Source organism: Bos taurus, chromosome 11, assembly GCF_002263795.3.
Source record: "Bos taurus isolate L1 Dominette 01449 registration number 42190680 breed Hereford chromosome 11, ARS-UCD2.0, whole genome shotgun sequence".
In the NCBI taxonomy this organism is placed as follows: Eukaryota; Metazoa; Chordata; class Mammalia; order Artiodactyla; family Bovidae; genus Bos; species Bos taurus.
In genome coordinates, this window is record NC_037338.1 from 72979544 (window position 1) to 73003777 (window position 24234).

Genomic DNA, 24234 nt, shown 5'->3' on the forward strand with positions numbered 1-24234 from the left:
CCCAGCCCTCAACCCTTACCCAGGTTCTGCCCTGGCACCCCCATGGGAGGAGAACTGTCCAGGACTACACTTTACTCCAGCAAATTATTCTGTTTTCAGATGGCTTGGGATCAAAGCCATGTTGCTTTGCCGCAGTCTCTGCATATGGGAGCTGGGCCAGCAGGACCCCTGGAAACACTGCGGGGGGTGGGAGGAAGGCTCTCAGGAGAGGCTGCAGGGCTTCTCACCCACAGCGCAAGGTCACTGCGGGGCCCCACTCCCTCTAGTCCTGACGCTGGACCCTCCCAAGCCCCTCTGCCTCTCCCCCACTGGCTCTGATCCATCGCCCGTGGTGTGTCACAGGGGAGCCATGTAGGGAGCGCTTAGATGAACATCATGGGTTTCAGTATCCAGTCCCCATGGCTGATTACCATTCAGCAGGGGAGAGCCACCTGCCTAAAGAGTGAGGTGCTCAACTGGACCTTTATGTCCACACCCTTCCTTGGAGAACAGAGACCAAGGTCTTGGCTCCACCCCCGAAGGGTCCCCGTGGCTCCAGCAAACTCATTCCTCCATTCTGGGCCCAAGTTAGCTCTAGCTGTCATTCTTCAAAGTGAGATATTACACAGTTCCTAAGGTTGGCATGTTTCATATTCAACAGTCATCACATTGAATTGAATTTGCCTTCTACTGCTGCAACTCCCCACACTTAGGCCTGCCCCAGGTCCCCCTGAGTCTCAGGTTCTAGGCCCACCTGGCAGAGTTGGGCTCCTCGGGGCCTCCCAGAGGCTGGTGGGAGCCTGCAGGTTCCAGCCAGTGTCCTGGCCCAGGACTCCCTTCCTCTGAGGCCCCGCCTCCTCTTGGCAGATTTTAATGAGAATGGCTTCATTGACGAGGAGGACTTGCAGAGGATCATCCTCCGGCTGCTCAATAGTGACGACATGTCAGAGGACCTGCTGACCGACCTCACCAGCCATGTGTGTGCCCAGGGCTGCGGGGGGCGGGGGGCGGGGGGCGGTGGGTCTGGCCATCACCGGAAGCCTCTTGATGGCAGGCAAATGAGGGGCTCTGGTGGATGCACACTTGCTAGAAAAAACTACCTCCAGTTTCTGTCCTTCCTCCAGGACCATGCCTCCCTTCCTGGGTCCCCAGAGCAGTAGCCCAAGGCCCCCATCCAAGGGGCCCTCCCACCAACCCTGTAGCCACTGCAGGCAGGTGGGCCAACAGCAGCACAGCCTCAGATGGACACATCACAATGTCCCCTTCCCCACACTATAACAGCACCACACAATGCCCAGATGTCCTCAAGTGAGAGTCCAAAGGACACGAAGACAGCCCTGGGCCCATCTGTCCTAAGAGCACGAGAACTCTTTGGTCTGGATGGGAACTAGGAGCAAAGATAAAACCACGAGGGCTCCTGGCTGCGTCCCACCCTGACTGTGCACCTCGCAGGGCAGCGCCCCTGCCTGTGACTGGGTGACAGGAGCGGGTGGGGGATGTCACCCTGTCCATCATCCCCACATCCATTCTCACTGCCAAGTTTGTGCTGGAGACACCAAGAGGACTCTTGCCCAAGATGAGCTCAGCCCACAAGGTCCCAGACAGCAGTGCACATAACCTCATCTCTCTGCATCTCTGTGTCCTTGTCTGGGGCAGGACTAGGGGTGGGAGTGGGGGCAGGGAGTGGAGAACCTGCCCCCAGGGGACTCTAGGGATGCTAAGCACCAGGCAGAGAGCCTGGCTTGTGGTAACACTCAGCATGTGGTCCCTGCCCCCCAGCCCTGCACCCCCATCTCACTTTCTGATTCTCTGCATTCTGGCTCCTTTTGCGCCCCTGTCCAGGTCCTGAATGAGTCAGATCTGGACAACGACAATATGCTGTCTTTCTCAGAGTTTGAACACGCAATGGCCAAATCTCCAGATTTCATGAAGTAAGGTGTTCTGGAGTCGGGGGGTGCCCAGCCTAGTGGGGGAGACAGGAAGCTCCCCGCCCCCAGTCTCCCTGAGCCAGCAGAGCACCTCAGTCTTCCCAATGAGGTCATGAGTTTCCAGGGCACTTTGCAGATTCTTTCAGAATCAGCAATACTGGAACTTCTGAGAAATGAGGTAACCTGGAAAGAGACAGGGCATGGAGTTTCAAAAGGCAAAGTGGAGATTGCAGTTCAGGCATTGCAAGCAACGCGGATGGTCCAGACTTTAGGTGCTGTCCCTCTCCAGCCAGCGCAAAGCCCACTGGGCTGCAGGACTGATCTGGGGAGTCCCCTTTGCCACTGTTAGTCCTGCTCCCCTCCCACTACAACCTCCAGTGGCCACTAGGAGCTGGGGACTGGCACCAAACCCGGGTGGGGGTGGGGCAGACAGTGAATATGCCAGTGATGGAGCTCAGAAGAACTCAGGTGGAAAGGGGCCGTAAGGGTCATATCTGGTCCAGACACTTCTGGACAATTGGCCATCTCCATATTGGCTGTGTTCAACAGTTTTATTTGGGTCCCTCCAGCTGTGGGAAGTACACCACCACTGAAGGCAGCCCATATCAGGAGGACCAGCCCGGTTAGGGCAGTCTTCTCGCACTGAACTACATGTTTGCCTGTGTCTGCTGTTCCTGCACCCTGTTCTGCCCTTGGTCATCAGCCAAGGTGACAGCAAGGACAAATGCCCCTTCAAAATGGTTTAACCAATCAAAAATGAACAAAACCAGCTAGGCCTCATGGAGCACCCGGCTAGGAGCCCGGAGTCTCTGCCTCTGTCCTCAGCAGCTCTGGTCTTTGCTTTACGTGCAGCCAGAAATCTCTGCTTTGCCAGGCATGAGACCAAATGTGGCCTCTCCACAGTGGTCAAGTTTATAGCTCTTTGGCTCCCAATGACCCTCAGTGAATGTCCCTCGGCTCTGACTGAATTCCCAGAGAATCTGATTGGCCAGTCCAGGCAGGTGTCTGGCCCTCTTCCAATCACCTGGCTGGAGGAGATGGCCCTTCCTTCCAACATGGCTGCCCAGGGGCTCTTTTAGAGAAAGACAGTCCACACTTGGAGCACCCTACTTGATCCTCTTCTTCTATAACAGCCCAGCACACAACTGAGGCTGGAATCTGTCTGCCTTGAGTGTTTTCTTTGAATCACTCCCCTTTCTTTCCACTGGCTCCAGCACCACAAGGTTGTGACTGCCTTAGCATTCTGGAGCTGCTCAAAGGAGCTTTAAAGAAGGCTTTGGGGTGGCTTGGATTGCTGCAAGCTGACCATTGCTCAGACAAAGGGACACAGAGCTGTGAACCCAGGAAGTAGAGGGGATTTTACAACTTCAGGCTTGAGGTGGCTAATGGAATTCCTTCTTTCAGCTCCTTTCGGATTCATTTCTGGGGATGTTGACGTGAACACAAATACCTGCTCTGGTGGCCTTGAAGGGGACCCCTGGAACTTGGAATTCAACCCTCTGCAGGCACTAGAGGAAATCTGACTAGAAGAATGACTTTGTCCCCATCCCTCCCTCACTTCTAGAATATTGTTCATTCAATAAAGCAAAATTAAAGCCTTTCCCTTTTCCCATCAGTTCATCATATTTTGAACTGAACTGAACATTATATTTTGAGTGCAAGGTCATATAGAAGTAATTTTTTATTAAGAACTGCTCATTCCAGGGCTTAAGTTTGCCAGTGTCTAAGATGTGCCAAGACTGAGATTGGCCAGTCTTTTTGAGGCCAACCCATGTCACAGCGGGGACCAAGCCAAACCAGATGAAATTCACCAGGAGAATATACATCTTGCGCTTACTTCCACGGGCCTCCCTTCAGCCTCTCTCCTTGCATCTCGGGTGCAGGCTGTACAGAGCTATGCGCTGAGCAGTCTTTCCAATTGGTGCCTGGCTTCCCAAGACATCTTGGCCCCACTTGACACCCCTGCACCCTTGGGACATGACAGTATGTGACCAGCAATCAGGGTTTATTTGCTTTGCCACTCGGCCAAACCCTTGAATTAATGTGGCCACCACAGGGACTCTCTGGAGCCCAGTTGGTTTGGGACACAGGAGAAGCCCCTTAGGGGGTCCATAAAAGCTGTCAGATGCCTACCTGATGGGCTTTTTTCTTGTTTTTTCTTGTTTACACTCTCTTCAGGGAGGAGGTGTCTAAAGACTGGCTTACAGGGGAAGGGCTGTGCTCACCTTCCCATGAACCTGAATCTGCTGTGGTCGCATTGTCTTTTGGGGAAATAAGAACCCATTTCACTCATGCAGGGGAACTAAGAGCCTTTTCTTAACGGAGTCCCTTGATCAGATCCAGGGGGTGCTGGGATGTTGGCATGCACCCGAGGCATGGGTACACACCTGGCCCAAGGTTCCTATCCTAGATCCTGTCTCTAAAGGAGCTCTTGTGACCTCTCCTGCAGGCCGGAGGCCACCTAGGAGGTGGAGGTGGGGAGCAGCACCCTCCACAACCTGAGCCTCTGCAGCCATCTCAGAGTGTGAACCAGGAGCCCAGTGTCCACTCTTGGCTAGGGGCTCCTGACACACAGCGATACCTTGAAGATTGACTTGGCCTCAGGTCCCTTCCCCTCCGTCACTTCTAGAAACAGTCCCGGGGCGATGCCAAAGCAGCCTGTCCCTGCCAGTCAGGGCAGGATGGAGAAAGTGGTTTCTTCCTTCAGACACCACAGGGCCCTCCAGGATCTGCGTCATCCCTGCCCCTCAGCCCCCACTTGGACCACAAGTGAAGAGTGTAGGGGGAATACCAGCAATTGGGAGTCCGAAAGGTCTGGGTCCACATCCTGGCTGTGCCACTTCCCAGCTGCGTGAGTTTGGACAGTTCTCTCCACCTCTGAGCCCCAGGGTCTTTATCAGTGAAGTAGGGACAACACCCCCTCTCTCACAGGCTGTCATGTGAGTGAAAGGATGCTGAGCCAGGGCTCAAGTGGGATTTCCTTAGCATCTGACTAGTGTGAGTGGTCCAGGACCACTACCGCCTCCTTCTCAGTCATGGCCTAACGGGACCCTTGATTATCCCAGTGGGAGCAGACGGGAGGGCTCACTCTGCCTGAGTGCCTCAGGACCCCTGCAGTCCTCCAGAGAGAGGTGGGTGGGCCCAGCAGGGAACTGACATTGCTTTTTGTTGGTGCTGACACCTGGGGTGAGCATCCCACAGGTCCCTCAGACCCCAAGCTGTGTGACCCTCAGGCACTGTCCAGCTGAGGCCAAGTGCTCCTGGAGCTCAGAAGAGAAGAACATGGGATGGTCATGGCTAAAGATTTTATTCCAGAAAGCCAACCTTGTCAGGGCCGTGGCTCTCAGGTGTCACGCTCTGAATTCAAAGTAGCAGTCCCGTCTTTGCCGCTCCTGTGGGGAGACCCTCTTCCCCGATGGGAATGTCTGGTAGGTCCTCAGGTTCTCAGGGGCCACTCTTAATAGATGCCACTTCTCCTTCGGGCTCAGAGGAGGCCTGGGGGGTGAGGGTGGAGCCAGTGTCATGCAGTGAGCCAGGCCACCAGCATGAAAAAGGCCCATTTTCCAGCCCATGATGCTGGCTCTGCTGGCTGCTGGTCAGCTTAGCATCTGGTAAGTCACCCTGCACTCAAGATCAGAAGGACTTGTGTTTGCACAGAAGCTCAGTGGTTAAGGGCAAGGGCTTCGGTGTCAGGAAGCTGGGATGGATTCCAACCCAGTTCCTGCTAGAAGTGTACACATGTAAGATGGACTGATGTTGGTACCTCCCTCCTAACTTTGCTTTGAGGAGTAAATGAAATAATGCATGCAAAGCACTAATAGAATGCTGAACAAGGAGCAAACACTCAACACATGTTCTAAGAATGTGCTGTAGTACTGATGATGATGGTGATAGTTATGATGGCGATGGTAGTGGTGATGGTAACGGTGGTGTAGATGATGAAGATGGTGATGGTGGTGATGGTGATGGTGATAATGGTGATGAAGATGATAGTGATAGAGATGATGATGGTGGTGATAGTGATGAAAAAGACAATAGCAATGAACCTCAGGGAAGGACAGGGACATTCTCCAGGCCACAGAGATGATCAGAGTAAAGGCTGAGTGCAAGCAACGACCCTCTTACTCCCAAACACCTCTTTGGTGCTCTGTGTTAGACATGAAGCCGTCAGCAGCAGCACGGGCTGTCAGGCAGTTGGAGAAGGGACAGAGTTAGGGCATCCTGGGGTCCCTCAGCTGTAGGAGATGTAGATGCTGTTCGGTGAGGTCTCAAGAGGAGACTTGTCCCCAGGCGAGGCCCTACAATGTCTCCAGGGATGGACTGACTCAGAGCCACCCAAGGTGGTGAGATGGCCAATCTAGAATCTTAGCATTGGTGTTGCGAGATCTGGGTTCCCTCCAGTTCTACCTCCTACTAGACTTGCCATCTGTACAAGTCCCCAAAGCCATTACTAAGTCAGTTTCCCTTTTTAGAAAATGGGTCCATCTGTCCCACAGAGAAGAATCTGTGCATGCTAAGCTGCTTCACTCCTGTCTGACTCTGTGCGACCCCAAGGATTGTAGCCCACCAGGCCCCTCTGTCCATGGGATTCTCCAGGCAAGAATACGGAAGTGGGTTGTCATTTCCTCCTCCAAGGGATCTTCCCAATCCAAGGGTCAAACTGGTGTCTCACGTCTCCTACATTGGCAGGTGGGTTCTTTACCACTAGCACCATCTGGGAAGAATCTATAGGTGATGTTAAATTGTATCTTCAAAAACCATTAAACTCTATGGAAAGGGTTGCTGCTTTATCAGTAAACAACAATGGCAAGACTCGGGGCTCCTGAGGCAAGCAAAGGTCAGAATGGAGTTGGAAACCCAAGATCTGTCCACTAACCTTCCGATGCCCCCTACTCCATAGGACACCTCAGGGCACAGACTTCAGACCTCCCTGCCTGGGCGTCAGGAGGGAGATCAAGGAAACAACATGCCTGGGTTATCTCACAGGGCAGAGATGGCCTCCCCTGGGAAAAGAAGCTCTACCAATTAAAAACCGTGATATACTTTCATATTTCTTAGACTGTTGGGCTTTGAAAAAATATGGTCGAGTCCCTAGGAGTACGTTTCCTCTGAGTCTACACCAGGGCTGGAGATACGGTCCCTGTTTTGTGTAGTACTCTGTAGGTCCACCAGAGGGCAGCAGCTCCTTGCTGCACGGAGTGGCTGCGCCTGCGTTTGGACCAGTGTAGCTCCCAGGCTGCCATGGCAGAGGAACGGTCCTGCAGCTTCAGGCCAGCAAAGATGATGCGGTTTGCCGCCAAATTCCCAGTGCATCTGACCAGGCAGATGATCTTCCTGATTCTGCCCATTCAGGTTCCTGGCCTCCCCTCCTGAGGCTCACCCCCTAGCTCTGTTTAACTGTCACCCTGTGTGCTGCAGGAGTTAAAAGTTTTAACTCGTTTCTCAGTCTGGGGGCCTGCAGGCCTGGCAGGAGCCGGCGCCCTGTGGACACAAGCTGGTGAATGCGCGGAGGAGGGGAGGGAAAGCACTCACAGGTCGGTGGGGATGGGGTACCGGTCCCACTCCTTCACGGGCAGCACAAAGTAGGGGACCCGGTGCACCAAGCCTGTCTTGTCTTGATAGTGCTCCCGATGCCGCTGCGCCATCTACAGTCCAACCAAGGAAGAGAGGACCGGTCGTTAGTGCGCGGGAGTGACCGCGGGCGCCTGCTCCCTCCCCGGCTGTACCTGGGCAGGGGCTGGGGTCGTCTCCCCTCATGCCCCCAGAGAAGAGTCCCCAGCTGGGTGCCCTCCTGAGCCCCAGTTCCTTGTCTGGCTCCTGGCGATAATGATACACCCCACACCAGCTGTGCTGGTCGAGTCAATGAGGCAGGGGACAGCAGAGGTGAGGTATGTGAGGCCCCGCTCAATAGGCGGCCCAAGTAAGCTATATGCGCGCGCGCGCGCGCGCGCGCGCGCGCGCGCGCGTGTGTGTGTGTGTGTGTGTGTGTGTGTGTGTGTGTCCGGCTCTTTGTGACCCCATAGACTGGCTCCTCTGTCCATGGGCTTTTCCAGGCAAGCCTACTGGAGTGGGTTGCCAGAATGGAGTGTCTCCCTTTCCCTCCCTCCTGGAGAGGCTGTGCTCCCTGGGCCCCACAGCATGGGTCCACAGCTCCTCAGAGTCTGACACCATCAACCTGGCCATCTCTCCTGGGGAAGCAGCCTTCTCATGCCGTTCTCCACCCTGGGGACCAGGAGGCATCCGGGTCCCTGAAATCAGGCTAGGAGGGATGTTTGCAAAGATGTTGAGGGGCCATGAGGTTTCCAAGACCACAGCAGAGAGGGAGCCCTGGCCTCCCCAAGGTGAGCGAGCGTCTGTGAGCCTGTGGCCCTCTGGAACCAGGTCTGGGGGAGCAGGATAAGGACAAGATGGGGGTACGGGCAGACACCCCTCCATCTGCCTCTCTTTCCCCAAGGGCAGGGGGGTCTGAAGTCAACTTGGTGCATTCGCACGTCCTAAGTCGCTTCAGTCAGTGTCCGACTCTTTGCAACCCTATGGACAATAGCCTGCCAGGCTCCTCTGTCCATGGGATTCTTCAGGCAAGAATACTGGAGTGGGTTGTCATGCCCTTCTCCAGGGGATCTTCCCCACCCAGGGATCAAACCTGCATCTCCTCTGTCTCCTGCATTGGCAGGCGGCTTCTTACCGCTAGCACCACCTGGCTCGGGCTCATCCTTAAAGAGCCAGTGAAGCAGGAGTTGGTGTTGGGTGGGCACTGGGATCTGGTGTACTGTGAAGAGTAGACTTGGGGCTGGAGCCTGGCTGGGGCTCTGCAGTCTTCAGTGTATGATATTCATACTGTGGGTGAACCTTAGGGCTTTTGCTCAGAAAGGAGGTAAGTGAGGGCCCAGGGGGAGAGGCGACGACTGGGGGGAAGTGATGGCAGGAACACCCCAAAGGCTCCCAGCTCTCACAGCAGCAGGGGAGCAGGGGATGAGCCACTGGAGCCCCCAGAGTGGGAAGGTCAGATTTGAGGGGGCAGTCAGAGAAGCAGAGCACTGAGCCCCTCCACGCACCCAGCCAAACTCACCAGGTTCCCTGCTGGCTCAGGGGCTCTGCAAAAGCTAACAGAGGCGCTCTGGAGGCTGAGAGTCTGAGAGTCTCCCCGGGCCACCAGCCGTCACTCCCTCCCCATGGCAGGGGAGAGGGGACGTAGGGGGAGTGAGGAAGGGGTGGCCGGAGCCCAGCCAGGACCGCCCACCTGGTAGAAGTGCAAGAGCTCGGCCCAGCGGCTGCTATCCAGGTTGAAGCGGGTGTAGCTGGGGGTGTGCAGCCAGCGGTCCCGGGTGAGGGCGCGGTTCCTCAGCACTTGGGTGGGGTTCAGGGAGAAGATGGTCGGGAAGTGGCCGCCTCTGCTGAAGGCAGTGGAGCTCCTCCCCAGGGCTGCATTGCGCTGGTCCTGGAAGTACTTGAGGGTGGTGGTACCGTAGGGGGAGCCGAAGGAGAAGGCCACACCAGGAACGTGGCCTTTGTACCTGAGAGAGCAGGGCAGGGGGCGGTGGAGGGCTCCAGGCTAGTTCCTTAAAGACTGCGGGCGAGGTCAGTGGGCCCCGCTGGTCACCTCCTGGTCTCAAGAGGCTTCCTAAGGTGCCCGCCCAGCTCAGGCCTCAGGAAAGGACACATGAGAGAGATGCTGGGCCTCTACCGCCCCACAGAGATCTCTCCAGACCAGAGGCTCACAAGGCGGCCAGGACACCGGGTCCAGTCCTGACCTCCTCAGAGAGGCTGTAGGCAAATCACTTCTCCTTGACGGGCCTCCATTGATGGAGGGGTTGACCTGAAGGTGCGGAGGCCACCTGCACCTCTGAAAAGATAGCGCTAAGCCATGTCTGACTCTTGCAATCCCATGAACTGTAGCCTGCCAGGCTCCTCTGTCCATGGGATTCTCCAGGCAAGAATACTGGAGTGGGTTGCCATTTCCTTCTCCACGGTTCCGAGGTTATGGCTGAAGGGTCAGGGGTCAGGGTGGCCAGGGCTCCAGCCTTCCAGCCTGCCTTCCAGCACCTCGGCCTCACACAGCACCATCCACTTGGCCTGGAGAGCTCGCCCAGCTTCTGGAGCTCCGTCACCCTCTGTGACAAAGGGGGCCAGTGGAAGGGACAGGATGAGGCAAGCAGAGCCCCTTGGGGACACAGAGCAGAGCAGAACAGACCCAGCATGCTCAAGAGCCCTGGTTAAGCAAGACTCACACAGAGAGCACGGAGACTAGTTTGGGGAGAGGGTGAGGAGAGTCAGTGACATCAGAGAGTGTGGGAATCGGATTTGGGGCAATAATACCAAGAGGTCAAAGCCTCCTCCCCGTCAGCACAGCTCCCCCAACCGCCCCGCCCCAGGCCCTCACCCTCAGAAACATGGCCCTGTCTCCCTCCCGCCTGGTTCTGCCGTTGGAGTCACTCTCCTGGAGCCGCTGATGGCCTTTCTGCTGCGCTGGACGATGTGGACCACTGTCATCTTGAAACATCACTTGTGGTTTTTATTACACTGCTCTCTTGTCTGCTGTTGGTTTTCATCAACCTCTCTGTCCTTCTCATCATGTCCCTCCTCTGTCCACTTCCTTTGGGGTCTTCTTGGCCGCCCCCCCACCCTGCCGAGTCCTCCTGGCGATGGCCCCCATGCCCTGGCCTTAACCCTCACCAGTGTGTGGAGGACCCCCGGTCTACATCTCCAGCCCAGAAGCTCCCCCCAGGCTTCAGACTCCTGTGTACAGTTGCACACTCCGCGCATCTCCCTGGGATGTCCCCCAGGCCTTACTTCCCACCTTCCCCAACACTCTAGTCCCATCTCAGTGAACAGCACCCTGCAGATGTCCAACACCAAACAAGTATCCGTCTCCCCCAGCTTCATCCCTCACATCCAATCAGCCGCTGAGCCCTGCAGCTCCAATACCCCCACCTGAGCTCAGGCTACCTTGCCTTTCACCTGGACTTCAGCAGAAACAGCCTCCCTGCTCTCCTATTTGCTCTCATACCTCCAGCCCATTTCCCACACTTCAGCCAGACTGAGCTTCCTGAAGTCAAGTCCTTAGCATGGTGTTCCAGGCTGTCAGTGTCCTGACCCTTGCCTTCCTCTCCCTCTCATCAGCCACTCTACACCCTGGTTGTAGACAGCACTGCAGTTCCGAAGTGGAACTACTCTCCCGGCTCCCTTTCCCCCTTTTCCTCTCACTCTCCCCACCGCCAGGGTCTTGCCCTGTGCCTCCTGCCATCAGGAATGACCAGCCCGCCCCTCATCCCCCTACCCCCCGCTCTTTGCCTCCAGTACTGAAAGGTCCTTTAAGTCTTGTTCAAATGTCAGTTCTTTGAAGAAGCCTTTTCCTTGTCGCTTCTCCCAGGTGGGTCTAGGTGTTCGAGGTGGGTCCTGCTCCCTGTTCCCTCTGTGACCTAAACCCCTCTCACCCTGTCCAGCTGTTGTCTGCTTACTTCCCGTCTTCCTGCTAGACCGGGAGCTTCTCAAGGGTGGTGTCTGATCCCGTCTTACTCATGTTTTATCCCGTTTTCAGAACCAGGTCGGGCACATGGTCTGGGCAGGAGATTTCTATTGAACAAACAAGGTGAGTGGCTGACACCCCGACAGAACAAATGATGTTGGACCTACAGACATCGAAGGCCAGTGGCCACGCTCCAAGGCCCTCTGGCGCGTCTCCTGGGGTCATTTCACTGCGATGCTCCAAGTCTTACTTCCTCTCAGTTGAGCTCACTCCCCACGACGAAAACACTCACAGGGAAGCCCTGGAAGCATGGGGAGGCTGCCAGGCCACTGCTACATCAACGGCTTCTCCGTTTCAGAAGCTCATCCTGCACCAGAGGCCAAAGCACAGTGAGGCCTTTGAAGTCGTGCTTCAGCATGACCTCTGAGAGCCGCCCTGGGCCTCAGTCTCCTCACCAGGAGGATAGGTGTTAGCCTAGAGTTAGGCAGAAATGCATGATTGCATCTTTGGGTGAATGGAGAGCAAGTTAAGCACGGTGGTTACTGACACACCTTCCGATTGGCTTTCCACTCAAGGCATTATAGGAGCCCTTCCAGGTTCCTGGTCCTATCCATCCTCCATGGCTCCACCTTCCTGGGGTCCTGCAGCATCTGAGGATGTCCCTGCCAGAGCAGGGAGCAATGGAGCCGCTGAACCGGAAGCAGAGGGGAGACACCCCCACTGGACTTGGGCCTGTCTCCAGCCTCGTCTCTCTTGTCCCTTGGTTTCTCTCTGCCCTGGGGTCCTAACCCTCTCCCTCCTGCTGCAGCGCCCTTCCTGCTGGCCCCAGCTGAGTTCCCTGCTGGCAGCCATGTCTCTGGCCCTGGGAAGATGGTGGGGTGGCTGAGTGCTTGTAAGCCTGTGGGGCCACCTTGGCCACTTCCAGAATGGAGTCCTCCTCTTGGCCCATGGCCTTCACACTCCTGGGTCTGGAGCACCCCCTCCTGCCTCACCAAGGCCTCCTTCTTCCAACCCATCCCTCCCTGTCTCTCTCGGCCTCTGTCCATCCTCCCAGTCACCTGAGATCTCTCCTTCCTGAGCGTCTTCCCTTCTGCCTACAAACATGCAAAGCTTTGCCTAGGTTGCAAAACCCTACACTTGGCCTTGCTGCTCTCTAGAGCCCTTTCTCTTCCTTCGTTTCCAAATTTCTCCCGGGAATGCTCTGTACTTTCTGCCTTCATTTCTTCTGCTCTCATGCTTTTGTTGACCTCCCTCAGTCTGACTTTTGACCCCATCACTCACATATGAGCTTATACTTCTTCATTAAGGTCATAGAAGATCATCCGCTGGGAAGACATATAACCTGAGGTACAGAGTCCCTGAGAGTTCTTTGTTTTGTGTATGAAATGTAATAAAAATATCAGTTCAATCATCAAGAAGCCAAAGACAAGCAGTGGGGAGATGATTCTTCCTTCATCCCGAGGAGTCCTTTGTGTAGAGGGAGCTCTTCCATGTTAGAAGTGGAGGGCATCTCCCTGGTGGGTGAAGCCCACTCTCCTTCCCCACTTTGTTTGGAAGCAAGGAAGCCCACCCTGCTCCTCCATACCCTGTTTTGGGGGATGCCCTCTGCCCCAGCCCTGCCATCTCATTTGAGGGTTCAATGTCAGCCCCATTCCCTAATGCCAGCTTCCCTCTTTTATCTTCTTTCCCAGATGGTTCAGAATGCAGCAGATGAAAGAGGTGCGGTAATCTACCAGTTGTTGCCAAGCCCCAACACAGAGAAAATAAAGCAACAGAATGAAAATGAACCCCCGTCTACAGCGTTCTGCACAGAAGAGAGCGCGACCCGAGAATATGGAACTGGCCAGCCCTCCAGGTGGAAAGGCAGCTGCGTGAAAGAACTCCGGAAATAGAGCACCCAATGCTCTTCCTAAGACAGTGTTCAGTGATGAAATCCTGCCAATCAGCGATGATTCAAAAGGGAAAAAAAACACTCAGGAATGTAGAACCTCTGTTAGAATGACTGGTGGTTACTTCGCATCTATTTAAGTGCAGAACTAGGAATAGCTACTAGGTGAAGGCTGGTTGCAGAAAAGAATGTAAATGTTATAAAACCTGTCAAAGGAGAAAATAATTTAAGTAAGAAAAATTGAGGGGTGGGTGGGAGGGAGATGGGAATGCACTTAGGATTTTTAAAGCACAGCCAACCCATGGCATCCAAAATTGAAACACGTTGGTAAAAATAACATAATTACTCTAACCCCGTAATGGGTTTTATTCTCTCTCCCTCTCCTGTTCTCTCTGTTAGAAGGAACTTTTAGAAACAAATATCTCTTGTGATGAATTAGCATTTATCTAAAGTCTGTTCTTCCGTTTTACTTCAGTGTCTTTCTCTTCAGTTGAGTTTGAGTTAGGTTGCATTTCATGCTTTTCTTTTTAAAATAGTAAATATGGTATGATCATCTTTTTATAAAATTGTTGTCTATCTTTCTATCCATTGTCCACACACCCATCCATTTAGCCTTCTTTCTGAATATATACATAAAAAGAAACCTAAAATGAAGGTCAGGTTAATCCTAGGTGTTTGGGTTTGGGGTGATTTGTTGAGTTCATCTTCACTTGAACAGGTAATATTTTTTAAGTGAGTCAGATGGCATTAAGAGTTACTTATGGAGCTCAATATCGAAACAACAAGCAACCCAATCAAAAAATAAGAAGACCTAAATGGCCATTTCTCCAAAGAAGACAACTGGGTGGCCAACAAACACATGAAACGATGTTTAACATCACTATCAGAGAAGTGCAAATCAAAAGTAAAATGAGGTACCACCTCACACCAGCCAGAATGGCCACCATTAAGAAATCTGCAGATAACAAACGCTTAGAGGGTGTGGAGAAAAGGGAACTCTCTCACCCTGTTGGTGGCCATGTAAATTGGTACAGCCACTGTGGAGAATGGCATGGAGGTTCCTTTAAAAACTAAAAATGAAACTACGATATGACCCAGCAATTCCACTACTGGGCATATGCCTTGAGAAAACCATAATGCAAAAAGACACATGCACCCCAATGTCTGTTGCAGTACTGTTGATAACAGCCAGGACATGGAAGCAAGCTAGACGATACATGGATGGTGAATGGATAAAGATATGGTACATATATACAATGGCATACTACGCAGTCACAGAAAGGAACGAAAGTGGGTCATTTTGTAGGGATGTGGATGGACTTAGAGTCTGTTGTACAGAATGAAGTCAGGAAGACAAAAACAAATATATATTCACACATATATGTGGAATCTAATAAAAAGTGGTACAGATGAACCTGTTTGCAGGGCAGGAATAGAGATGCAGATGTAGCGAATACACTTATGAACACGGGGAGGGGAGAGGGATGGGTGGGATGAATTGAGAGATTGGGACTGGCATATATACACGTGTGAAATAGACAGCTAGTGGGAAGGTGCTATATAGAGCAGGGAGCTCAGCTCAGCGATCTGTGATGACCTAGAGAGGAGGGATGGGGCGTGGGGTAGGAGGTTGGTTCAAGAGGGAGGGGATATGTGTATACTTACAGCTGATTCACTTTGTTGTACAGCAGAAACTAACACAATGTTATAAAGTAATTATACTCCAATTTGGGTTTCCCTCATAGCTCAGTCGGTTAAGAAACTGCCTGTAATGCAGGAGACCTGGGTTCGATTCCTGGGTCGGGAAGATCCCCTGGAGAAGGGAATGGCAACCCACTCTAGTATTCTTGCCTGGAGAATCCCATGGACGGAGGAGCCTGGTGGGCTACAGCCCATGGGGTCACAAGAATTGGACACAACTTAGCGATACTCCAATTTAAAAAAAGAGTTACTTTATCAGGAAGCCACTGTGTGCTGGTGAGATGCTATGTGTTGACAATGCGAAGGCTGCATCCCTCAGCCTGCCTTCATCACTCCTACCCCTCACTCGGTGTTTACTGATTCCTGGAGCGGACATGTGTGCTAGGCGTGGTCAAGGATCCAGTGCTATTAAACATGAGGAGGGAAGGCCCGTTCCCATGGGTGGGGTGGGGGGTGTTGTATGGGAGGAGAGCTGGTGGAGCTCCATGAAGGGGTCTCCATTGGCGGAAGCTTTTCGGGAAACTTCAGCAGAAGGGAGGACAGACCCAGGTCTGCCGCTCTTTCCCTGCTCTTCTACTAGGTGCTGGTGTTGCCCCAGAGTCCTTTTCTCTCTTCGGGGACCCACTGCCTCTGGGAGAGCTCATTCACATTAGACGTCCAACACCAAGGACACCCAGATCCGTGTCTCCAGCTCCGATCTTTCTTCTGGCCACAGATCCACACATCCAGGTGTCCACCGAGGGCTTGCCGGGGGCATCAGACTCAGCACAACCAAAACTAGCCTGCTGTTCCTCCTGGCTCTCCTTGTCCTGGTTAACACCACCTCCATCTATAGAATCCCCCAGAAACCAGGCCTCACCCTACTAATTGCCACATCGGCCTCTCTGCCAGTCCTGCTTCTGCTCCCTCCTTAGGGATTTCCCATGGCCCTCCACCCTCCCAGGGCTACAAGCCCTCCTCTTTGCTTAACTGGGCAGCCTCGGATCTCATAGTAAGTCCCCTTGACCAGCGGTCCCCAAACTTTATAGCACCAGGTACTAGTTTCATGGAAGACAATTTTTCCACAGACAGTTGCGGGGGGTGGGGCGGTTCGGACTGATTCCAGCGCATTTCATTTACTGTGCACTTTATTTCTATTATTATTGTATCACCTCCACCTCAGATCATCAAGCATTAGATCCCGGAGGATGGAGACCCCTGCCCTAGACCCAGGCTCACCCCCTGCAGCCTGTCGTCCACACTGATGACAGAGTGATCCTTCATCATCAGATCCCCACGGTGCACCCCCTCCTCTCACTTTCCCAGAGGTGCCCTATGCCCTGGACACGTCACTTACATCCCTGGGGACCTGCATGCTCTCCGAGCTTTCACACACGTTTCTCTACCTGGAAGGATGCATCTCCGCCCAACCAGGGGGCTCTCACCCTCACTCACAGAGCCAGGCTCCCTGTTGTCTTCCCCGACCACCCGCCTACCCAGCATCTCTGCCCCACAAAAGGATTATGACCCTTCATCCAGCTGGAGGTCCACATTAGGTCATCTCCTCTGCTAATGTGAGTTCTCCTTTACCCCAAAAACCTACAGTGCCCCTGACCCATGACAAGTGCTCAATAAATGTTCGCTGGGAGAGGCATAAGTCCAGAAGCTGGGGGGAACCGTGTCCTGGAACATCGGGCTTCCATATGCCAAGGGCACACAGGCACAAAGCATCCCGCCCCCGGAGGCGGGTGTGCATCTCAAAGAAAGGAGCTTTAGAAAGGTGACGTGTCTTCGTGATTCTTCTCTCTGCCACACTCCTCCTCTGCTCCCTGCTCTCCCACCTTCTCTGAATGCCAAGATATTTGCATCCCAATAGAAGAGAAGCCCTCTCCTCTGCAGAACCTCCTAAGGTTCTGCCTGGAATCTGGATTCGATTCAGCTCCTGCTGCTCTGGATGGGGTGTATGAGGTGTGCCCTTGCGTGTGTGTGTGTGTGTGTGTGTGTGTGTGTGTGTGTGTACGCACACATGTGCAGGCATATGCACACAGTCATATTTATTTAGCTCTCAGGGGGCACACCTTGACCAGGTCTATGTGCTCATTCTCTTACATTTGTGACCCATGAGCATGATCGCCCAGTTCCATGGTAGAGCCCCATTTTTGTGGAGTGTATGGTGGGCCAAGGTGGAAAGAACAGAAGGGAATGGTATGTTTCACAACTGGGCATCGGATGGTCCCTATAGCACCGTCGCACCTCCTCCTCCTCCTCCTCCATCCCTGCCCCTCACCCGCCTGCACACCACACAAGCTTGGAGACGGTGCTCAGCCTGGTCCACAGCAAAGGCCCACTGTGGTTACTATGTGCACAGAGAGCCGCCCCTCCCTCCCTCTTAATAGCACTGCTTGGCCCTACAGCTAACATTCAAATTAATTACTGTGCACCATCGGGGATCCCATGAGCAGCTTATTAACTAATTAACTTGTAACTGTTCAGTGTGTCCTCATTCCATGAGCGCCCTCTTCCCCACCTACTTCCTGCTGAGTATGGTTTTGATCAGATCCCTCCCCGGGCAACAACCTTCACGGTGCCCCACCACCTGGGAAATGAAGAACAAACTGGGCCAGGTGAAATGGGCCCTCCTTGACATGGGCCCTGTGAGAGGTCTTTCCAGTCCAATCATCCACTTCCTTGTCCCAGTGTGACCAAGCAGGACCCTATGGGGCTTTCCTAGGACACAATCCCCCCCAACCCCGATCCCCCAATCATGTCCTCTGCCTGCTCTTGTCTGTAGAAAAACTGTAGCTTCCTAAGCCTTCCCCGAATTAAAAAGAAGAAATTTCATCAGAGATGTGAGAAAATGCAGAAAGAAAGGGAAAGGGTCAGGCAAGACAAAAAAATACTAGTTTGGCCATTAAACAAAGTCAAGCACCTCTAGTTCCTCCTCAAGGACTATAGATAATATTCTAAGCCATGTCCTGTGAGCTGTGGTGCAGATACTGAAACACCCACCAGGTGGAAGAAGTTAGTTGCATGCTGCCCACAAGTGCGTAGACCCCAGACTGGTTGGAACCAGAAGGTTGATGATGCTGACTCCTGATTACCTCACTACCAACCAGTCAGAAGGATGCCCACAAGCTAATCAGGCACCCCAGAACCCTCCATCCTCAACCTGTCCTTAAAGCCTTTCCCTGAAAACCGTCAGTGAATTGGGGCTTTTGAGCACTAGCTACCTGGACTCCTTGCTTGGTGCCCTGCAATAAACTTAGCACTTCCCTTCACCACAACCCAGGTCAGTAGGTTACCTTTACTGGGCACAGGCGAGCAGACATAAGTTAGGTTCAGTAACAGCTTTGCCACTCCAGGCAAATAGGCCATTTTTTGCTTTCAAAGCATATCCTGCTGGTACCTCCAGTTCATGCCTTTCCCTAGGGCATCCCCTCCATCCAGAAGATGCTTCCTCCTCTCCCCAGATTCTGATCTTATCCATCCTTCAAGATACTTTCATATATCCCCTTCCCATCAAGCCTCTTCTGACCCACCCGTAGCCCATGCCCATCCCCACCATTGAACTGTCTCTCTTCCTTGTGCCTCTCTTATGTCTCAGCCCACACTCTGCTGTGTTGTAAACATCTGTGCCCTGGTAAATTCTTCCTTTCTGAATTGCAAACTCCACGGGGAGAGAGGGCTGCACTACTCATACTTGCGTCCCTATATTCCTGGTACTCAGTAGGTGCTCTGGAAATATTTGCTGAATTGATTACCAGCTACCAGAGGCTCAAAGAAAGACTTTGATAGGGTTACAACTTCATGTCCTTGCACACTTGGTGCCGCCAGGGTCCCCACAACCCAAGCAGCTGTGCCATATTCACGCTCAACCCTCACTGGGGCAGAGCTGCCACAGGCAAAAAAAAGCCTTGTGTCTATGTACGCAGGGTTGCTTCGGTCATGTTCAACTCTTTGTGACCCTGTAGACTGTGGCCAGCCAAGCTTCTCCATCAGTGGGCTTCTCCAGGCAAGAATACTGGAGTGGGTTGCCATCCCCTTCTAGAGCACTGTATTTCCTGCTGCCCTAGCCGCCAACTCCCCTGTGTAAGCTGCCAGAGCCCCTGCAATCTAAGGAGCTGCACCATCTCCACACCTGGTCCTCACTGGGGCAGACCCAAGTACTCCAGGGCAACCTCAGGAGCAAACCCCAGTGGACGACCCACATGCAGAGGTGGAAATAAAACCATAATTGAAACCCAGGGGCAGTGTGGCTAAGGAAGAAGACCCAAAACCTTCCCAACAGCTCTACAAGCTGCAGATTAAATCCACATGATCAACTAGGCAGACTCTGTGTCTATGGAATATATAAAAGGACATTGAGAGCTCCTACAAAAGAAAACACACTAGTTCAGATAGCTGTGGACATTAGAGGCAAGAACACACAGGAGCAGGACCAGATTAGAGTCTGAGCTTTCCCAACAGCAGGTCCAGAGACCAGCGCAGTGTTGGAGGGCATCCTAGGGAGATAAGGTGGACTGTGACTCCCAGAGAGGGAAAGGATGCTGACAGCAGAGACTCAAGAAAAACATTTATTATTCTTGTGTTTTGACTTGTTCTGTAGTTTATTTTGGATTTCTTTTTTTTTCCTTTTTTTTCACTTTTATGTAGTTGTCGATTTATTAGCACTATGAAATCTAATTAAGCGTTTGAGTTTTTTTTTTCAATCACACTTTTTATTGCTGTTATAAACTTCTGCCTCTATGTTGGCCTTTTGCAGTTCTGTGGAGTTTTCCTTTTCCTTCTTTTTTTTCTCTTTTTTTAATTTTTAATTTTTTAAACCTATTAAGATTTTTCTACATTTATTCTTTTTTTGCTTTTCCTACTTTTCTTTTCCCCTTGCAGTTAATCTTTAATATTTACTGAATTGAACTGACAAATGGGAGCACATTTCTAAAGGCTGATGACTCTTCTGGAGAGAGGGAGAGTCCCTGTTATGAAGCCTGAGTCTCCAGGGGCCCATCTCCTGTTTTTAGAAAGGCTCCCCAGTCCCTCAGGGCTGTGTGAGTGGCATCAGGTACCCAATGGGGCATATGCATCTCCTACATCCTCCTGGGCAGATGGCCTGCGTTTTGTGCCCAGGGATGTGTTTGGACTGGGAGATGGGTGAGGTGTTGGGGGAGGCAGAGAGAGCCTGGATCTGCCCTAGAAGCAGGAAGCACAGAGTCAGTGTGCTTGAAAAGCCTTACAACCCCAGGGACTCTGACCCAAGAGCTCTCTGCTCACTGCAGAGATGGGACAGAGGCCAAACAATGGCACAATATCTGTGTGCTGGTCCACTAAGGGACCAGATGGAGCATCCTATTCCCCTCAGTACCTAGAATCAGGCCTTGAACACTGTAGGAATCTAACTGATGATAATTGCTAACAGCTGCAGACAGCAGGGTGTTGACATCACAGAGACCTGGCTGGTGAACCTGATGAATGACCTTGGGCAATTTCTCATCTGGGTTTTTGTGAAGAGTAAAAAAAAAAAAGTTTGTAAAAAGCCCAGCTCAATGCCAGGCACATAGTAGGTGCTTATACATAGGAGTTCACAGTGCTGCTACAGGGCATCAGCGGCCTGGTGGCAGCCCAGCTGCCTGGAAGCATCCTGGAAGCATCACCAGCCTGAGGCTCAGGCACGTCCCCCCTGCCCAGACCTCAATGACCACGTCTGGAATGGGAGGTGGGATGGCTAGACTACCTGATTTCCGAGGTCCTTAATATTTGTCAATACTCTCTGCCTCTATGAATAAAACTGGTAAGGGGGATGATTTGAGTGTTACAAGAGGCTAGTTGCTCTTAAAATCCTGTGATTAATCTTTGAAAAGGCATATAAAAATAATAATTACCCAAGTGTGGCGAGAAACCTTGGATTCGTTCATTACATTAATAAAATCACCAATGAGGTAGCACTCAGACATATAAGACAACTCAATCCATTCCTTGTTGATGAGAATCTTTAGGGCGAACACATCCCTCCCAGAAAGATCCAGCTGATAAAGTAGCATATATAGGCTCAGCTGCTCATGCTTGAAGCCTTATTTATGATTCACTTGTTATCACAATTTCTAGATCAATCACAGGACAGGGCACTCAAGGGAACTGCAGATAAGTGGTATGGATAGAGAAGCGTCCTGGGATTGCTTCTGAAACATGCAGCTTTCCTCCCTGCAGTCCCAGACAGACTAGGGGAGCTCTGGGGGAGGGTTAGGTTCCAACAAAGACCGTGGTGGGCTTAAGGAAAAAAAATATCGATGTATAAAATCAAATTTCATGCTAAACACCCAGAATATGTTGTAAACACCACTATCCAAGGCTGCAAAGACGGTTTAGAACTAAACCTTCTGTATTCACACCAGACTGAAACCCATCCAGGGCAACCTCCCTCTCCTCATTTGTTTGTCTTAACCCAATATCTGGCCCATCCCAAGCACTCAACATGTCTTTATCAAGGGAATGCCCAAATGATTGAAAGGATTAATAGGAAAATTCTTATTCACCTTTTCTAAGACACCAGGCTTGACTTCAGAAAACAACTGTGACCTGGTAAATCAGCTTTGCCAGGTGGGAGCCAAAGCAGCTTTTGAGTTCCCCAAGAGCCAGGAAAGGCCTTGTCCACAAAGGGACTGGCTTAAAGCTACAGTGCCTGCCCCTAGTCACTGCACCACCTCTGTGTGCAGAAATGACTTTAACATCACAGCTCCTCCATGTCCTGCTTATTCTGCTTCAAGACAATCCAAATGTCATATAAAATAAACAGTGGGACCTCTTCTTGATTTTGTGGTCTATTTAGTTTGCAGAAGAAAGCCTGTGTTTTTTCACCCACACAGAGTTGGTGACTGCAAAACTCTCAAGACATTAATTTCATTCATCCATTCAGTTGGGATGTGCAGACACAGTGCAGGTGGATTCTCAGAACCCAGCCCCCATCCTCAATGCTCCTGTCGACTGGTAGGAGAGAGAAGACCATCTCACACCTTGGAAGAGAAGGTCCGAAGTGGAAATCTCACTTTGAAAGAAAGGACCAGACAATGGAAGGGAACAGTCAGACTTGCACCTTAGAGGTTTGGAGTGTGAAAGGAAAGGTAGGTTTCCTTGGAGTGAGCAAGGAAAGGTAGGTTCGGCCCTGCATCCGATAATGCTAAAGGCCGGGAAGCTTTCGAAGGCAGCATTCTTCGAGGATTAAGTGAGATCAGTGGGGGCACCCACGACGCGTCCGGATTCTTTCATCTCTGCTTCCGGGTGCGCACCCGCAGGCATCCTGGATGCTCGCACGGTGCTGAGGGACAAAGAGCTCACTTCCTTCCCCAGGACACCTCATCCTCTTGTTTCTGCCCAGCGTCTCCAAACACCAGCCCCACATCTTCCCCTCCTCTCCCTGATCCGGACCCCATCCGCTGTTATCCCGGGCAGACGGCATGGAGCCCGCTAGGTACGGACTTCCCACTGAAGGGCAACTGGAGAGCCCCTGCCGCACCCAGACACTGCATGGTCTGAGAGTGCAAGGCCCTGGGGAGACCACCCCACCAAGTGAAAACTTGGCCCAACCTGGTTCCTTCAACTTCAGACTCCGCGGGGGTGGAGTTTCGAGGCGGGAGGAGGGTTTTGTGAAGGGAGTAGAGGAGGGATGCCCCCAGGGACTCAGACCCCCCACTCCCACCCCAGGTTCAGGCAGGGCTGACGCGCGGCGGTCTTACCCGGGCATGAGGCCGGGGGGCACGTAAGCGGCATTGAACTCTGTCAGTAGGGTGCCCGCGCTGCGAGAAGCCATGATGGGGGCGGCGAGCGCGCAGCGAGCCCGGGCGCTCCGGCCCCACGGTCAACAGCACGGGTCACCCGGCAACCGTGCGCCTAGCAACGCCAGGGTGGGGCGTGCGTGTCCGGGGGCCCCGCACCCCTCTCGCTGTCCCCTTTTTGGAATAGCCGGCAGGACGCGCCCACAAGATGTCCCCCTATCTCCACGAGCTCTCTTATGTGACCCCAGCAAATCGTCGCTCCCACCCAAGCCTCCGTTTTCTCATCCTTGAATGGATGCATCTTGCGGCTTCACTGCCGGCCCGGATGCGTCATGCTCCGATGCCAGTCCCGGACGCAGGTGGATATGGCGCACAAAGCCGCAGCCGCAGCGCTGCTCAGCCCAGCGCCCAGTGGCCATGGGGACCCCAAGAGCCGTCGCATCCCAAGGTTGCCGGCTGCGCCTCAGTTCCATGGGGCCTCCAGAGGGGGCTTCAGGCGTGTGTTCTGCTTGACGTTTGCCGAGGACTCTCTGTAATTTAATGTGTGTGTGTATGTGTGTGTGTGTGTACACGTGTGCGCGCACACACACACACACACAGACGTGCGTCAGAATGAGGGACATTTTTCTCCTTAATCTCTTCTTTCTCCCTGGGAACTTCCATCTCCTCTCTTCCCTCTCAAACTACCCCACAAGCCTGGTTTATAGGGGCAAAGCCAATCGTGAAAAGGCCTAGAGTGCGATTCATATTTGCCCCGTCTCTGCAGTTCAGTCCCTCCTGTGAATCCAGGGTTGGGCCTTGCCCCAGAGAGCAAAGCTTCAGAAGGCTGGGGTGAGATTTCTCTGTTATAGTATCTGCCCCCACCACCCCCTGACTTTGGTGCCCCCACATCTGGATTTCTCCAGTGACGCTCACACAGCCCTGGGCCACATGTAGGGCAAGGCGGGGGGCCTTAGGTCTTTAATTGGGGGTGGTGGTGCTGAGTGTGATGACAGACAGCCTTGAAGGCGCCAGGCTCTTTGCATCTCACCCCCAATCTGCTCCCCAGCTCCCCCTGCAGCAGGCTGGGAGTCAACAGTCTGTGGTTCTGCAGTTTAGCCTCGTCCAGCACAATCTCACTTCATCTGTCAGATGAGAGGTGTTACCTTCATAGTTCGACTCTGTCCATGGCAGCTGATGAAAACGTCAGCTTCCAGAATCCTCAGAAGGCCCTCTGGGACCAATGACAATGGAACTGGGGGCCCCAGGCTTCCAAGAGGTCCAAGAGCAGGAAACCTGGGGCCCAGGGAGAAAAAGGAGCTGAAAGGAATGAATGGTTGCAAAGGAGGTGGAAGAGTCTCCACCCATCCTCCAAAATGAAACCACATATGTTGATTTCTAAATTCTCCATGCAGAACGTAGGCTATGATAAGAGCAACATTCGTGAAAGTTGTAAAAGAACAGCAATTAATTCAAGGTGTCACACTCCAGGAAGGTGGTCCTAATGACCCCCACCCCCAGACAAGGTCCAGTGCCCAGTCCCCACCTCGA

The 24234-nt window shown here is 52.8% G+C and overlaps 2 protein-coding genes across 4 annotated transcripts in view; one reads left to right on the plus strand and one right to left on the minus strand.

Annotated features, from left to right (window-relative positions):
• CIB4 (calcium and integrin binding family member 4) overlaps positions 1-3507 on the plus strand; it is a 53000-nt gene extending 49493 nt beyond the window's left edge. The window contains exons 5-7 of one of the 3 annotated variants that reach the window (XM_059891528.1): positions 847-956; positions 1822-1910; positions 3312-3507. In XM_059891528.1, coding sequence (XP_059747511.1) covers positions 847-956; positions 1822-1910; positions 3312-3342 — 230 coding nt within the window. In that variant the 3' untranslated portion in view covers positions 3343-3507. The remainder of the gene's footprint in view (positions 1-846; positions 957-1821; positions 1911-3311) is intronic. The other 2 variants (NM_001076455.2, XM_059891529.1) reach the window with 2 other exon arrangements.
• A 1691-nt stretch (positions 3508-5198) lies between these two features.
• On the minus strand, positions 5199-22778 carry FAM166C (family with sequence similarity 166 member C). Its single transcript, NM_001076994.2, has 4 exons — positions 22666-22778; positions 9148-9421; positions 7440-7552; positions 5199-5402 (listed from the first exon to the last, which is right to left on the minus strand). Exons 1-4 carry the CDS (start codon positions 22737-22739, stop codon positions 5258-5260), a joined length of 606 nt encoding a protein of 201 aa, NP_001070462.1. The 5' UTR covers positions 22740-22778; the 3' UTR covers positions 5199-5257.
• Positions 22779-24234: the final 1456 nt, after the last annotated feature.

Excerpts from the sequence above, each read along its gene's own strand:
- FAM166C (NM_001076994.2), bottom strand. The coding sequence starts at position 22,739 with ATGGCTTCTCGCAGCGCGGGCACCCTACTGACAGAGTTCAATGCCGCT. Across the intron at positions 9,422-22,665 it reads CCCCCCGGCCTCATGCCCGG|GTACAAAGGCCACGTTCCTG; the intron begins GTAAGACCGCCG and ends CTGCTCTCTCAG. Across the intron at positions 5,403-7,439 it reads TACCCCATCCCCACCGACCT|GCCTCCTCTGAGCCCGAAGG; the intron begins GTGAGTGCTTTC and ends CTCACCCCCCAG.